Genomic DNA, 13,767 nt, shown 5'->3' with positions numbered 1-13,767 from the left:
GAGAATACTTTGCTAGAGTTTTTCATAACTGGAATGTCAATGGCAATAGTAAACAGCATTAAAAAGGCTGAATTCATCAAACCTTTAAGGAATCAAAGCGAATACCAGATGTCAAGCTATCTATTACTAAACGCCCTGATTAATGCTTGAAGTATTTGAGGGGGAGAGAGTGGGTAATTTCATTCAAAAGTTCTGAGATCTCACAAAGGCAGATATACTGAAAAAGATGCTATTAAATTAATAAAATTAAGATTTAGGATCACTGAATATCATAATAAATTAGTATTATACATATTTATTTTATGCATATATGTGTGCATATGCATATAGCTGTACATATATGAATTTGAAGGTGTGTGCGGGCATTATGAGAAGTATTTCCAGATATAAGTGAAGATCAAAGATATTTATTTTTAAATATCTCAAGTAGTTTCTGTTAGTTAAGTTAGTTGATGGCTAGAAAAGGCTTTCAAATTTTTATTAACAACTACAAAGAATCTCTAAAATTTCAAACATGTTATAAAAAAGAAGTAATAATAAAACACCTTTTAAGATGAAAAGTACTAACATGTTTTACCAGAAATTAAATCACATTGGTTATAACACATAATCCTATAATTTTTTATGTGGTATTTTTATCACATCAGATGCATGCTACAGTATTAAAATTTATTTCGGCACAACGGAAAGCAAATCAACAACAAAACCTCATAATTAGTTCTCACTTCATTTTAAGAATATGATATAAATTATATGTTAGGTATTGATGTAAATAATAAAAAAGGCAATGATTGCTACTTTTATATACTTGGTTGGTTAAAACTCTGCACCTGTTCAATAATGGCTTAATCTGCAGCACTGTCTGGGACATCTTCAAAGAGGTAAAGGGAGTTTAGAAGAACATCCAGAAATATAAAGATGAAGAATAAAACCCTCAACAACTGGGATAGAAGCCCTGCTAGAGTTCATCCATCTGCTTAGTAAATACTGTCTTAAGGATGTTTAAAAATGTAAATCTAGCGGATATGACAAAGTAAAAGATTAGTTAGAGTCCACCAGGTATATCAGTGCCTGTGACCCCAGAGAAGTGACATCTTTATTGGGGGAATACTTAATCTCTTTAGTAAAAAGAAGGTTAACACTAATGATATATTTTGGAGGACAGTGTTAATGACAAATTGTCCCAAGTACAAAACTGAATACTTCCTTATTAAAGCATATATGAAAACCACATAATACACACTTAGCACTACTGAATTAACCAGTCTCTTCTTAGATTCAAGTTAATAATGGCATCTATACTTTTTTCCCCTTACATATTTAAGTTGATGATAATGAATTTCTCCATTATTATTTTAGGTCAACTTACAAAACTTATTTTGCAGAGGATACATATTCCAGTTAATTTTTGATTTGTGCCCATGACTCATCTTCAAAGACAGAGAATTCGAATATTAAGTCTTACCTGACCAGGATCTGTTCCAGTAACAGTCAAGTCTTGGATGGATCTACGTCTTGGCTGCCCGTTGCCTTTTAAAAAAATAATAAAAAATTAAAATACTGAAATCTATTCAGAGACAAGAAGGGTTTAACTGCTACAGTAGGAAGTTGGAATTTGTTGCTCCTTGGATCTACACAGAATGTGAGAAAAACAAGTGTGTTCATTGTTAAAAGAGAAAGAAAGATGTAAGGAAAGAAAGAGAAACTGCTATAGTATTTTAACTCAAAAGTTGCTGGCTTACAATAAAGTGTGTCCTAACACAATAACCACCCCTACCACATGAAGAGCTGCTGAATTCTCTTCCACCATCTTCTGTCATGTGCTTAAATAGATGACTGCTTGGGGGCTGGGGCTGATGACGGCATCTATTTCAAGGGCCTTACGTTACAGTTTCTACAGCAAGACAGCTAGCAAGTTGTGAGCCATGACTGGCTTTAACCAACAGCAGTACCTTGTTCGTTTCAGAGCTTAAAAGATACTTAGGCTTGAATTTATTGCACTGAGTCACACTTACCTAATCCCATTAGTCTTTGTCAGAATCTAGTAATTTATTATTTGTGAACAACAACTCTTAATTCCTAGTGGAGATGAATGATTCTCATTCCGTTCTCAAATATACAGGTTGTTGAAATGGGATAGAGTGTTAACCCTGCTTCAGGAACTTCCACGCTGAACATAACTGACTTAAAAATCAGTTTATGAAAGAACTAGACAAATCCAAGTCTTCAGCAACATGGGGTGAACTGAACAATAGCTTCACTCAGCACTTCTATTTGGGAATAGGGCTGTTTACACAGTTATTTTCTAAGATGAGAGATCAGCTGTCTAAAAGGAAACACCAAAATACTATGAGTAACAGCTGACACAATAGTCAAAATTCTTTTGACTCTGAAGACCGTATTATGTAATAGTGGGCAGCGCTCAGACCACATACTCTAATAGTTGTGGCCTGATCAGCCGACAGAATTCATTCTTAAAATTTTATATCTCCATAACCTTCATTATCTTATTTTAAACCAACCAGCAATATATCCTAGCATCTTAATCAAGGTGACCCTACTATTTTGTACATACACTAAAAGGACCTTTCAACAGAAGAATAATGTTTAATGCAATAGTACGTGCAATGAATATAAAAACTCAAATTTATAGCTATCCTCGAAAGTATAACTCTTTTGTATTTAAAGTTATGTTTTAGAATTCTTTGCATAATCTTAAAGTTACTTCACATTTCATTTTATTCCAAGCTCCAACTTTCAATTACAAATTGACATAACAACAAACTGCACATTTATGGAATCAGGCACACTAAGATATTTCTCTGAAAACTTTTAATTATCCCCATTTTCCTGAGGACAAAAAGGATCCCCACTACCATGACTAATGAGCAATTTCAGGCACATTTCATTCAACACAATCATTCTAAAATTAGCTGAGATGAGACAGGCTTGTAAAAGTGTCTGGAATTCTCTTTTCAGATTAGCAACATTTGTGAATCTGGGGAACCACCCAGCACATGTGTCTGAAAATCATTACATCACCATTGCAATAACAACAAAGACAAGCTCTAAGGGACAGGGGGCGGGGAGAAGGGGAGGAAAGGGGAATAAAAAGTTTTAAGTAGGGGGAAGGAGAACTGACAGTTAACAGATGCCATAAAATGAGAAATCTATAAGCTACAGCATGAGTCAAAAGCAAGCACTACTAGGCAATGCATTTTCATTAGCATAACCATGGCAGAAACCATCTGGCATACAGTTCAGACGAAGCAAAAAAGGATTGCAATCAACAAATACTTGTTGCTCCAATATTAAGTTTCAAGCCATAATTTAGAAATATGAATATAAAAAACATCAAGCTCCTATTATCACAAATGAAAATTACTGAGTGTGTGCTCAGTAAATTTAGACTGACTCTGAATTTTTTGGTAACTAAACACTAATTTAGAAACTCATTTACTTTACATTTTTTCATGATTCTTTAATATGTGCATACCTGTATTAAACACAGCAGTATAAAGGAAAAAAGTAGAAATAAGGGACAATATGATATCATATTGTCAATGCTTAATCAAAAAATATGGAATTTATAAATGATGTCTTGAGTTTTTTAATCTGTAATGAATTTTGGAATGTTCAGGACTTCTGACAGGGAACAAAGGATATTTAAAAAAATAACTTTTCTAAGAGCAACAAAAGGAATATACGATATCCCTAAGCCTGCCTTCTTCCCCACCCCTAACAGGGGTGGTTGGAACAGCAGCTTATAGGGCCATTGCTTTTACAACACAAACAAAATCCATCTCTCCAAAAAGCTGTTCTTTTTATGTACAACTGATTTCTTGAGCTGGTATTTGAAAATCATCAGAGTCCTTCCAGAGACTGCTGGCTTAGGTCCCAGAGAGTCATTCCTGTGGTTTTTCTTTTCAGTTTCCTTACCTAAACTACTTACATTTTTCTAGGTTCCAATTTTCTAAAGACACTATTCATGTAAAAATCAACACATTTTCCTGGAGACATCTCTTAATCAAAATGTTGGAAATTTTGATATTTGTTAAGTTTTGAATATTAAAAATTATGGGACACTTATCCTTGTTATATTTTAAAAAGTGATCTTGGTAGACTACAATAAGGTGGAAAGAGACCACCAAAATATTTCCTGTAAAGTTATATGCACTTTCCTATTTAATTAGTCACAAATGCAGAATTTTATTGAAGGAGTAGTGTCTGCACTTGGCAGAAGCAGATGTAGTATATCTCAGAAGAGCTCTCCTCGGGCCTCTGTGTCCCTAAACAAATGCAGGTGTTAATGACACTATCTGTGCAAGGTAAGAACTTGAGATCTAGGAAAGCTCAATTCTTTTACCTCATGGTCTCCTCATAATGGTGCTGCACTGTTTATCGCTTGGCACTTTTCATATTTTACTTAACTACTTATCACACTTTTGGTAAATAACCAATATACAATGGAGCTCAGTGTACCTGCCTGAAATTTAAAGTGAATGAATAGTCATTAAATTTTTCTCAGTTAAGAGATCTAAATGCAGCTGAACCCATAAGGACGCCTAAAGTTTCTTTTCAGTTTCAAGAATATTATTAACAACAAATGTCAATTAAATTCACAGACCCGGACAAAAATATTTTATGTGTATTAAGACTGATTCAACAAAACACTTGCATATTCAGCCTTCTCTAGCAAATCCTTAAGACAGTACATAATGCTTTTTGGTCAAAGCGTTCTATCAGTTTAAAATGTTATGCCATCTTATTCCAGGCTTAGAAATAACAAAAGGTACACTAGAGTCTCACTGTTGAAGTTTCTCAAACAGAAGTACATGAGGGCAATGCTTATCTGTAGAATAGAGGAGAAAAATTTCAAGTGTTTAAAATGAAGCCAAGTATTGTAATTTAGTCTGAACTTAAAAAAGAAATTCAGAACCACTGAGTATGATATTATAGTAGTAGTATTAAAAACTGTTTAAATATATTCTAGAAAACCTTACAGTTTAGCTCATTTTAAAAAGTTGTCTTTTATAATTACAACAGTTATTCAATATCAGTATTTGGAAAAATTTACTTTTGCAAATCATATGTTGGAAATTTATTTCATTTCATAATAGCAATCGATCTGGTATAAACTATGCATGAGGATTTTTTAACAACAGAAAGGGAGAAAGTACAGAAGACTTATGTTTCAATTAAATCTTTTGCAGGTGGTATGTATATATGTATCTGACAGTACTTTCATCCAATGGATTTCAAAATATATTATAATCACAGTTGACTTTTTTAAGTACTATAACTCTTCACACAAGGACTCCAGAGCAGGACTGCTGATCTCCCTTGATAACAGACACCAGAGCCAAGAACAAAATATTTTTTAACTATTCAGTCTCTTGTTGTTTAGTTGCTAAATTAAGTTGGACTCTTCTGCAGCTCCATGGACTGTAGCCCGCCAGGCCCCTCTGTCCATGGATTTCCCAGGCAAGAATACTGGAGTGAGTTACCATTTCCTTCTCCAGGGGATCTTCCCAATCCAGGAATTGAATCCACATCTTCTACTTTGGCAGGTGGATTCTTTACCACTAAGCTACCAGGGAAGCCGACTCAGTCTCTTACTCTATGAAACTGGAAAAGGTTGTTGTTCTTGTTGTGCAACTTTTTGACATTTTACCTGTTTAACTTATTGACATGTGAAATTTTAAAAGAAATGTAAAATTCAGGTATTCTTCTAACACCAGATCAAGTGTTACTATCAAATGTATTATAGTTTCCCAATTCATAATTCCTAGCTCATTTCAGTATTTGAGATGAAGATGGAGGGAAAACAGACCCCTGGAAGCTTGGATAATAACAAAGCGAAATGTGGGAAAGTCAAGAAAATCCAAGTAAAAGAACCAAATAAACAAAAATCCATGTTTTTATCAAAATCTTAAAGGAAAAAACTTTAGAAAAATTTAAAGCAATCCAATAATCTGCCACCCACTCTTTTTTCTTCAAATAAAAGTAACATAAAATGGATTAGAAAACTACAGATCAGATAGTTTCAATTATGGGCAAGAGATGTCTGCATTTACATTAACTTTGCTTAGGTTGTACAGTTATTTGGCAGAACATTCTCTACAAATGAAGAGTTAGCAAAATGTCATACTGTACTGGCAATTGCTCTTATTATGTGTCTTGCTTGCTAAAAAGAAGCCCGATAGATTTACAGCCACTCTGTGGGCAGGGCAAAGTAGAAGGAAGACTTAACCAGAACAAAGTTGCCAATACCTCTTTCAGAGCCAGGCCCAAGGTAGCAAGGGTACAAAAAATTGTGTAGTTTGATCCACACAAGTCCTAAGGTATTAAAGGTCCACTTTTGCATGACCTGAGAGACTGTTAAACTGATGAACGCTGGTGTTAGCCACAGACTGCTTGTTCTTCCTCATTTGTTGATGGCAGGGTATTTAACAGTTAAGTGTTGAAGAGCAAGCAAAAAACAAGATTTAAATTTGTTGACCCATGACCAGGTTAGGCATTTTAGTCATTATAAAGATTGTATTAAAAAATTTTTTTTTAGAGTAACAGTGCCTATTTAAAAACTTTTAAAACTTGGTAAAAAATTTTAAAAATGCAAGAGGCAACACTTCAAAAATGATACATTTGTACACTGCTAATAAATACACATTAAAAACTTACTTGATGCTTAAAGGAGCACTCCTAATAAAAAGAGGCAGTTTATTCCAAGAGGTACATTAAACTCAGTACACTGCACTTGGCCAAAGGAAAGTATTATTGAAAATACTTATCCATAACAGACGAAAAATATAGCTTATATTTTAAAAATGCTTACAACTGGGATCCAGTGCTAATTAATGCCAGTTTGGATATATCAAGAAGTATCTGATCATATAACCACAGAATTTGTAGGGAATCAACCTCAAGTAAAAAAGTTCTAAAAGGTATTAAGAAATTTAGGGAATTAAATTTCATCCTTCTTTACAATTAAAATGGCCATGTAAGATAGTTGAGATATTCCCAAAGCACAGGTTATATCTTTTATGTTTAATTTAAAAATATAACCTAAGAATAAATTAATGTTTGACTTTTATGTCCAATTATTTCATTTCCAGTGGTTGCAGCCTTTATTAAAAAAAGCAAAACTACTAGGTTAATGTTTAAATATCTGGGGGAAAAAACCCAAAAAGAATATTTCATAAAATGTATTATTGAATACTATTTCCACTTAACAAGCATTGGTACTCTGCCAATTAGCAGCAGAATTAAGCTTTCCTGACCCCATAAGGATCCAATGTCATTAAAAAGTATCTCCTGGATGAAGAGCTCAGTTAAATTTAACACAACCCTAAGTAGGAGCAGCACAGAATTACTCTAACTTCTGTGACTCAAACAAAACAAAAAAATGGGTGTAATCTGGTGTCAGAAGATCTACGATGGGATCCTGGCTGTGTAACTCTGGGAAAACCATTCAACATCATTGGATCTTTTTCATCTGTAAAGTGGCTGTTAAGCTGATGTGCTTTAAACTACCTTACAGGCCACACAGCACATCTAACTAGGGTTTTTCAGCCCTGGCACTGCTGACACTTCAGGATGGGTAATCCTGGGCTGCGGGAGGCTGCTGAGACACTCCAGACTGTTCAGCAGCAACGCAGCTTCTGTCTACCATGTCAGTAGCACCTATTAGTTTTGACAATCATAAACGTTTCCAGACAGTGCCAAATGTCCCCTGGCGGGGTGTGGTGTGGTGCACACATTCACCCTGGCTCAGAACCTCTGAGAACGTTTTTCTCCTCTTTTCCCCTACTCATTATCACATACATCATTGGCTACTTCGCTATGTGTGGGTGTATCTGTTCTTAATGTTTACCCATAAGACCCAGATTAAGATTAGTGTGCCATTTGGCTAAATTTTTCTGATACTCTCAAACATTTAAGATAATCAGAGCTCAACAGTATGAATATTTAAACGTTGCTGCTTCTTCAGTTAGTGTATTATTCCCTTAAACTTGGAATCTTTCAGGGCAGAAGTAAAATGATCCTAAGTACTTTACTAATTTTGAAAGCAGCCCACGACTCAATAGAAGTATGAGAGGAATAAATTAACTGTATTCTCTGAAGGGCAACAATTAAAATGTAAAATAAACCACTTGAACAACCAGAATAACAAAGAACTACTCTAGAAATAAAGTGGTTTTGTATAGATGGAATGGGCCCTAAGAACTGTTTAAAATATTTTATACACATCTGTAATTTACAGATTTTACATGTATACTAGTTCTGACCCACTGGGAGCTCAATAATGGGTCATTTCCATAATCGGCACATATTTATTAAACACTATGTGTGAGGTCTTGAGCCAGACACAGCGGATGATGCCATCAATAATAAATAACAAAGACATAGTCTCTATCCTCAGGTTTCAGTTTACTGGAGGAGACAAGTACTACTAGGCATGGTGATTTAGATTCATCTATGAGATAATCACCGTAAGAAATGAAAGCAATTTAACCATATGAGACTTGTGGGAGTTAGGTATAAGAACATAATTTGCAAGAAGATCCTCCTAATAATACATAGGAATCTGAAGTGATCATAATTATTTGGCAAGATACCATGTAAAACAGCAAATCTCATTTAGCTTTTATTTTGTTTCTGTTTTCTAGGTTAAGGCAAAATCGTATTCAGCTACTCTTTTCTCAACTTTGTATTTTACTTGTTACCAACAGAAAGAGGCTGGGACAGAATGCCAAGAGGGAGCCGCCAAGTTGCAATGAAGGAAGAAAAGAGCCAAGGACAACAAGTATTTTTAAAGGATTGTTTCCTCTTTCTGCTAGGGGCAAAAAAGGTCTGGGTTCAGCTATTCCGCTCATTTAAAAGATGAGAGGAAGTTGGCAGAATTCTGGGCTGGTATGCCTCCTTCCATGAAAAGGCTTATTACTTTACCTTCTAGTTCATCCTCAATTTTGGAGATGTGAGGTTTCTGGCCAAGCTGGCTTCAGTGCAGATAAATGTGTACAGTTTTTAATCTGTCTCCCTAAGGACTGCATGCAAGGTATCTATTTTCACCTTCTATCAAATTGGAGCAAGAAGCATTTTCTAAGTACTAGGGATCATTATTCCGGTTTTACAGCTATTAGACCAACCCAGGTGGTCCATGATACCTGCTGTGACGGTCTCAGGGACATCCAGAATGTTGCCAAATGAAGCGGTTTTACGGTGGCCCCGTTTAGGCTTGGAAAAGGCTGCAAAAATACACACATACAGTATACATGCAAACAACCACAAATAGAAACACAGAAAACGGTGAACAAAAACAGAATACTTTTCATATAGTTATGTTAATAACACTTCATGCAGGATGGCATGCAGAACTATCAAACCCTTTGTCCATGCTTACACAAGGCGTGATTAAGGAGCAAACAACTATCAATACAAGATGTTTCACATACTGGCTTTAATTAGCAGGAAAAAAAAAAGGACAGAGACAAACAAAGCTGCAGGGTAATGAGAAAGCTAGATTTCCAACACGTTCATAGAAATAATCTAAATGCAACCACTGATGTGCAGTGAGGGTCTACGATGAAAGTGGGAAGAAAAGAGGAGTTAAAAAGAAATATGCTGCCATATTTGTTTTAATTAAACACAGGAATATGTGTTCAATGAGGTGTTTCTTGAAGTGTGCTACAAAGTACAATTCAGTGATTATATGATAAGTATTGAATCAAAGTATGAAATGTATATGCTTTTATAATTATAAATATTTAAACATACTTCTGATAAACTGAGTGTTTATCGTAGTTTCCAAAGTTTAGGGTCTATTCCTGCTAAACCAGAATAGTTCTGAAAGGCTGGAAAATATGAACCTGTCAAAGTAAGACAATTCACCAACAAATGTTCAGCCCATCTGTTTTATTCACATTTAGGCAGAGAAAGGATAGGGTTATTTAAATATATGTGGTTACCTTTAATCTGGTGAAATATCACTTCTGTGAAGATTAATTATAAACCAGTACCTGACTAAAAAACTGACACTAGCAGATATAAAATTATTACTATTACATTACAGAACACTTCCTGTTTTAAGGTAGCAATCACTATTTGGCAGCTCTAACTTGAATGATATTCCTGAAATGAAAAGGACTCCCAAAGTGTTAGGCTGCATTTCTGTATACACTGTTCACCAGACACTGTACTGTGACACCCCCACTGCACACAGAAACACCTGTGACTCAAGTGACCTCCCTCCACTCAACTTGACTGTTTCTGAAGATTCCATTTATGTGGCAGAGACCAGCCAATCTCTTTTTTTTCCTTTTTTCTTAGCAACAGAACCTCAACTGTACTCAGGACAGCAATGTTCCCAGATAAAAGACTGCAGATGCCCTCTTCCTTGGGTCCAAAGGGAGCCATCTGACCCTACTGCTACGGCCAATGACATAAACATGGAAGTTGTTAGGAGGGACTTCTGTGAAAGCTTTTTGAAAAAGTAGCCCTTGCCCTAACTCCTGCTTCCTGATGCTGGGACTGTGGATGTGATGACTGGAACAGCCATTATGGGGCACAAAGTCACCTTCAGGATGAAAGCCACACAATAGGGATTGTAACATAGAGAGACAGAAGAAACCCAGTCACCAAAGATCGAAGCGCCTACCTCCAGATTTGTGTGTGAAAAAAAGTTTTGTGTTAAAGACACTGTTATTTTAGATATTCTATAATATCTAACTGACTCTAATGCTAACTGATAAATAAGTGACCAAGATTAGTTGAAGACAAGAAGAGTTAGGATGGTCCTCTGGACAACTTCTTTCTTAAAAGAACTTTACACAAAATGAAAATATTCTTTTTAGAAAGAAACCAAAACAATCTTAAAACAAAACAAAATCCCACAAAACCTGGTTAGCTAAGTTAAAAAAAATACGCTAATACATTAGGGAATATACTTGTATATACATATGTAGTTTAAAAGATTAGAGGTAAATACACAAAAATGCTGTGTTTATTTTTTTAGTGGGACAATTATGGAAGACTGGGTTTTTTAAATTTATATTTCTACATTTTCCACAATAGAAATGTATTTATAATCAGTTCCTCTCCACCTCTAGGGAAATCAGAAAGAAAACAATTTAACCCACCATTACTAAATGAACCTGGTTAGAAAAGGTTAGAGGTCCACTAAGGTAACAAAACATGTAATTATTTTTGTGCTGACCAGTCTTTCCACAATTAATCATTTTAAGTACTGACAAAATGGAAGAGAAATGCTAGCTTTTTCTAGATCAAATTACTATGATCTTTTATTTTACAATTAAAAGAACTAATCACAAACTTCGCTAATTTTGCCACTGAAAGGAGCAGCGGCAGACAGTAAGGCCACATCACATTCTGATCTGGAGCACATTTTTCTGCTAAATTCAAAACAAAACGTTTGCTATTACTTGAATTCAGCACAAAACTCTAGTAGAATCATTCAAAATCCTCCTAAAACATCCTAGTATTGGCTAAATTTCAATTTCTCATTTAGATTTTCAGCTCATATTGAGCTGAATTATATTTGATAAAAATCTGTAATAAGAAATTAAACTTTATAATGCTAATAATTTTACAAATCATGCTTGGTTTATCTGGAATTTGAGATGCTTTCTGCTAGAAGCATAGAAAGTATATTATAAATCAACTTGCTGCTTTAAAAAAATTTAGGACACACACAAAAAAGCCCCCGACATTCCCATGACTGAAAAAACAGAAACTACCATCTTCGTTCCTCTTCAGACTTTTACTTCCTTTTTACCTGTGGTTGCAGCAATCCTGGCTTCTATTTCAGACATATCGGCACTCATCCTCTTGCCTTCAGAGGTTGGGGGCAAGCTCTCCACGCTGCTCCCACGAGAAGCTCCCAAACTCAAACGCCCAGATTCACCCTGTTAAAAACATAGGTCAATTTGAATTACTGAAGCTCTTTATATTTAAAAATCCTGGGCAGCTAGAAGAAGGGAGATACCAACTGGGATTTTTATGGGTTCTGTTCTGAAAGAAATGGAAAATCTTCAGGGAAAGGGAGCTGTAGGAGTGAGGAAGAACAAGCTGCAGACACTGGCCTTTAGGAAAAGGTGATCATTACAGCTGGGAGTTCAATGTCCCAATTATTAGTTATCCTAAATGCCTCAAGGAAGACGAATAAAATCACTCCTTAAAATATTGAAAAACCAGTAACAGCAAAAATATAATAAATCTGGAAACATGAAATGATGGATCTAGAAGAACTCCTTTAACCAGGCAGTACAGCCAAGAAATCTCCATTTTATACTTGTAACCATCAACTGTTCAAGTTAGGGATCATTGTAAGGAAGATATGCACAAACGTCAAAGGCAGCAGTCATCAGATGGGAGAACAATTAATTATAAAGAATTTCAGGAGAATCTCATTACACATCTCTACTCTTAAGCCTATCTGTCTGCTTCAGGAACAAGATTCAGGACTTGTATAGTGGAAGAAGGCAAACAATACTTGTTAGTATAATGTTCAGGACTTCATGACTACTGGTAAGGTTACCAAAAGATTTTACTTTTAATAACAAAACAAACCTGTTGTTTTGCCTGGTTTTTCAACAATTTTGATTCTAAGCGTTTAATTGTATCGTTTGTGGCAGGAACTTGTTCCATGTTCGTGTCACTTTTATTACTGGTGTTTGTAGAAGCGATGTCCATGAAGGAGCCTAGGAAAGCAAAAATATTTATGACAATAGGCTGGGAATAATATAAATGCTTCATTCAATAAAATGCAACTTAAATTCTTTTCTAAACTAGCAAGATAAAATAGAAATAAGACTTTTCAAGCTAATGAAGATACCCAAACAAACCCATTTTAAATGGTATTTCAGGATAGCACAAAAAGGGAATCAAAGTGCCTAAACAGTTTTCTAATAGTCAAAGTCAAATTAAACTTTATAATGCTAATAATTTTACAAATCATGCTTGGTTTATCTGGAATTTGAGATGCTTTCTGCTAGAAGCTTAGGAAGTATATTATAAATCAACTTGATTTAGAATCAAGAATGACTAAGATTCTTAGCTTGAGAGAAAGAAATGGCTATTAATCAAGATGGAAAAGACTGTGGAAGGACTGAGTCGGAAGGGAGCTCAGTTAGGAAAATGGTAATTTTGAGCTCATAGCAGGTGTCAATCAAGTAGCTGGATATGTGAGTATGGAGTGTGAATTTGGGATGGAGCAAAAATATTGGCGTATACATGTATACTGGATGAGATTACTAAGGAAATGAGTTTAGACCAACAAAGAGGTCAAATGACTAAGCCCTGGGCACTATGACATTTATAGGTTGGGAAGATGAAGAATAACCAGCACAGGAAACCATGAAAACAAGTGACCAGAGATGTAAGATGAAGCCCAGGCTAGTATGGTATCCTGGAGACCAACTCAAAGTGCTGAAAACAGTAGACAGTAACAAACTGTGTCAAAGGCTACTGAGAATCAAAAAAGATGAGAACTGAAAATCCTTCTTTTAGATTTAGTAATGTGAAGGTAACTGGTGACCTTGACAAGAGCAGTTCTAGAGTAGTGGTGTAATAAAAGCTTGAACGGAGTGAGCACAAGAGAGAATGGCAAGAGAGAAGCCAGAGAAATGCAAATACAGACTTTAACAGTCCCTGCCTTATCCTCAGGGGATACATTCTAAGAGCTCCAGTGGATGCCTGCAACCTCAGACAGGACTCAGCCCTTGCATACTGTGTTTCTTCTTATACATA

General features: G+C 35.3%; 1 protein-coding gene across 5 annotated transcripts in view; it reads right to left on the bottom strand.

Moving 5' to 3' along the window:
* The window catches only part of MAP3K7 (mitogen-activated protein kinase kinase kinase 7), a 63,651-nt gene that overhangs the window by 16,629 nt on the left and 33,255 nt on the right, over positions 1-13,767 (bottom strand). For 4 of the 5 annotated variants that reach the window (XR_008698306.1, XR_008698305.1, XM_055535468.1 and 1 more), the window contains 4 exons: positions 12,589-12,719; positions 11,795-11,924; positions 9,168-9,248; positions 1,466-1,530 (listed from right to left, as the gene is read on the bottom strand). Coding sequence is in view for 3 of the 5 variants with exons in the window: in XM_055535468.1 (XP_055391443.1) it covers positions 1,466-1,530; positions 9,168-9,248; positions 11,795-11,924; positions 12,589-12,719 (407 nt within the window). In the remaining 2 variants the exon portion in view is untranslated. The remainder of the gene's footprint in view (positions 1-1,465; positions 1,531-9,167; positions 9,249-11,794; positions 11,925-12,588; positions 12,720-13,767) is intronic. The other variant, XM_055535467.1, reaches the window with a different exon arrangement.

The sequence above is a fragment of the Bubalus kerabau genome, chromosome 9, assembly GCF_029407905.1.
Source record: "Bubalus kerabau isolate K-KA32 ecotype Philippines breed swamp buffalo chromosome 9, PCC_UOA_SB_1v2, whole genome shotgun sequence".
Classification (NCBI taxonomy): Eukaryota; Metazoa; Chordata; class Mammalia; order Artiodactyla; family Bovidae; genus Bubalus; species Bubalus kerabau.
Note: the sequence above shows the minus strand (reverse complement) of the source record. Positions and strands in the feature narration are given on the sequence as shown.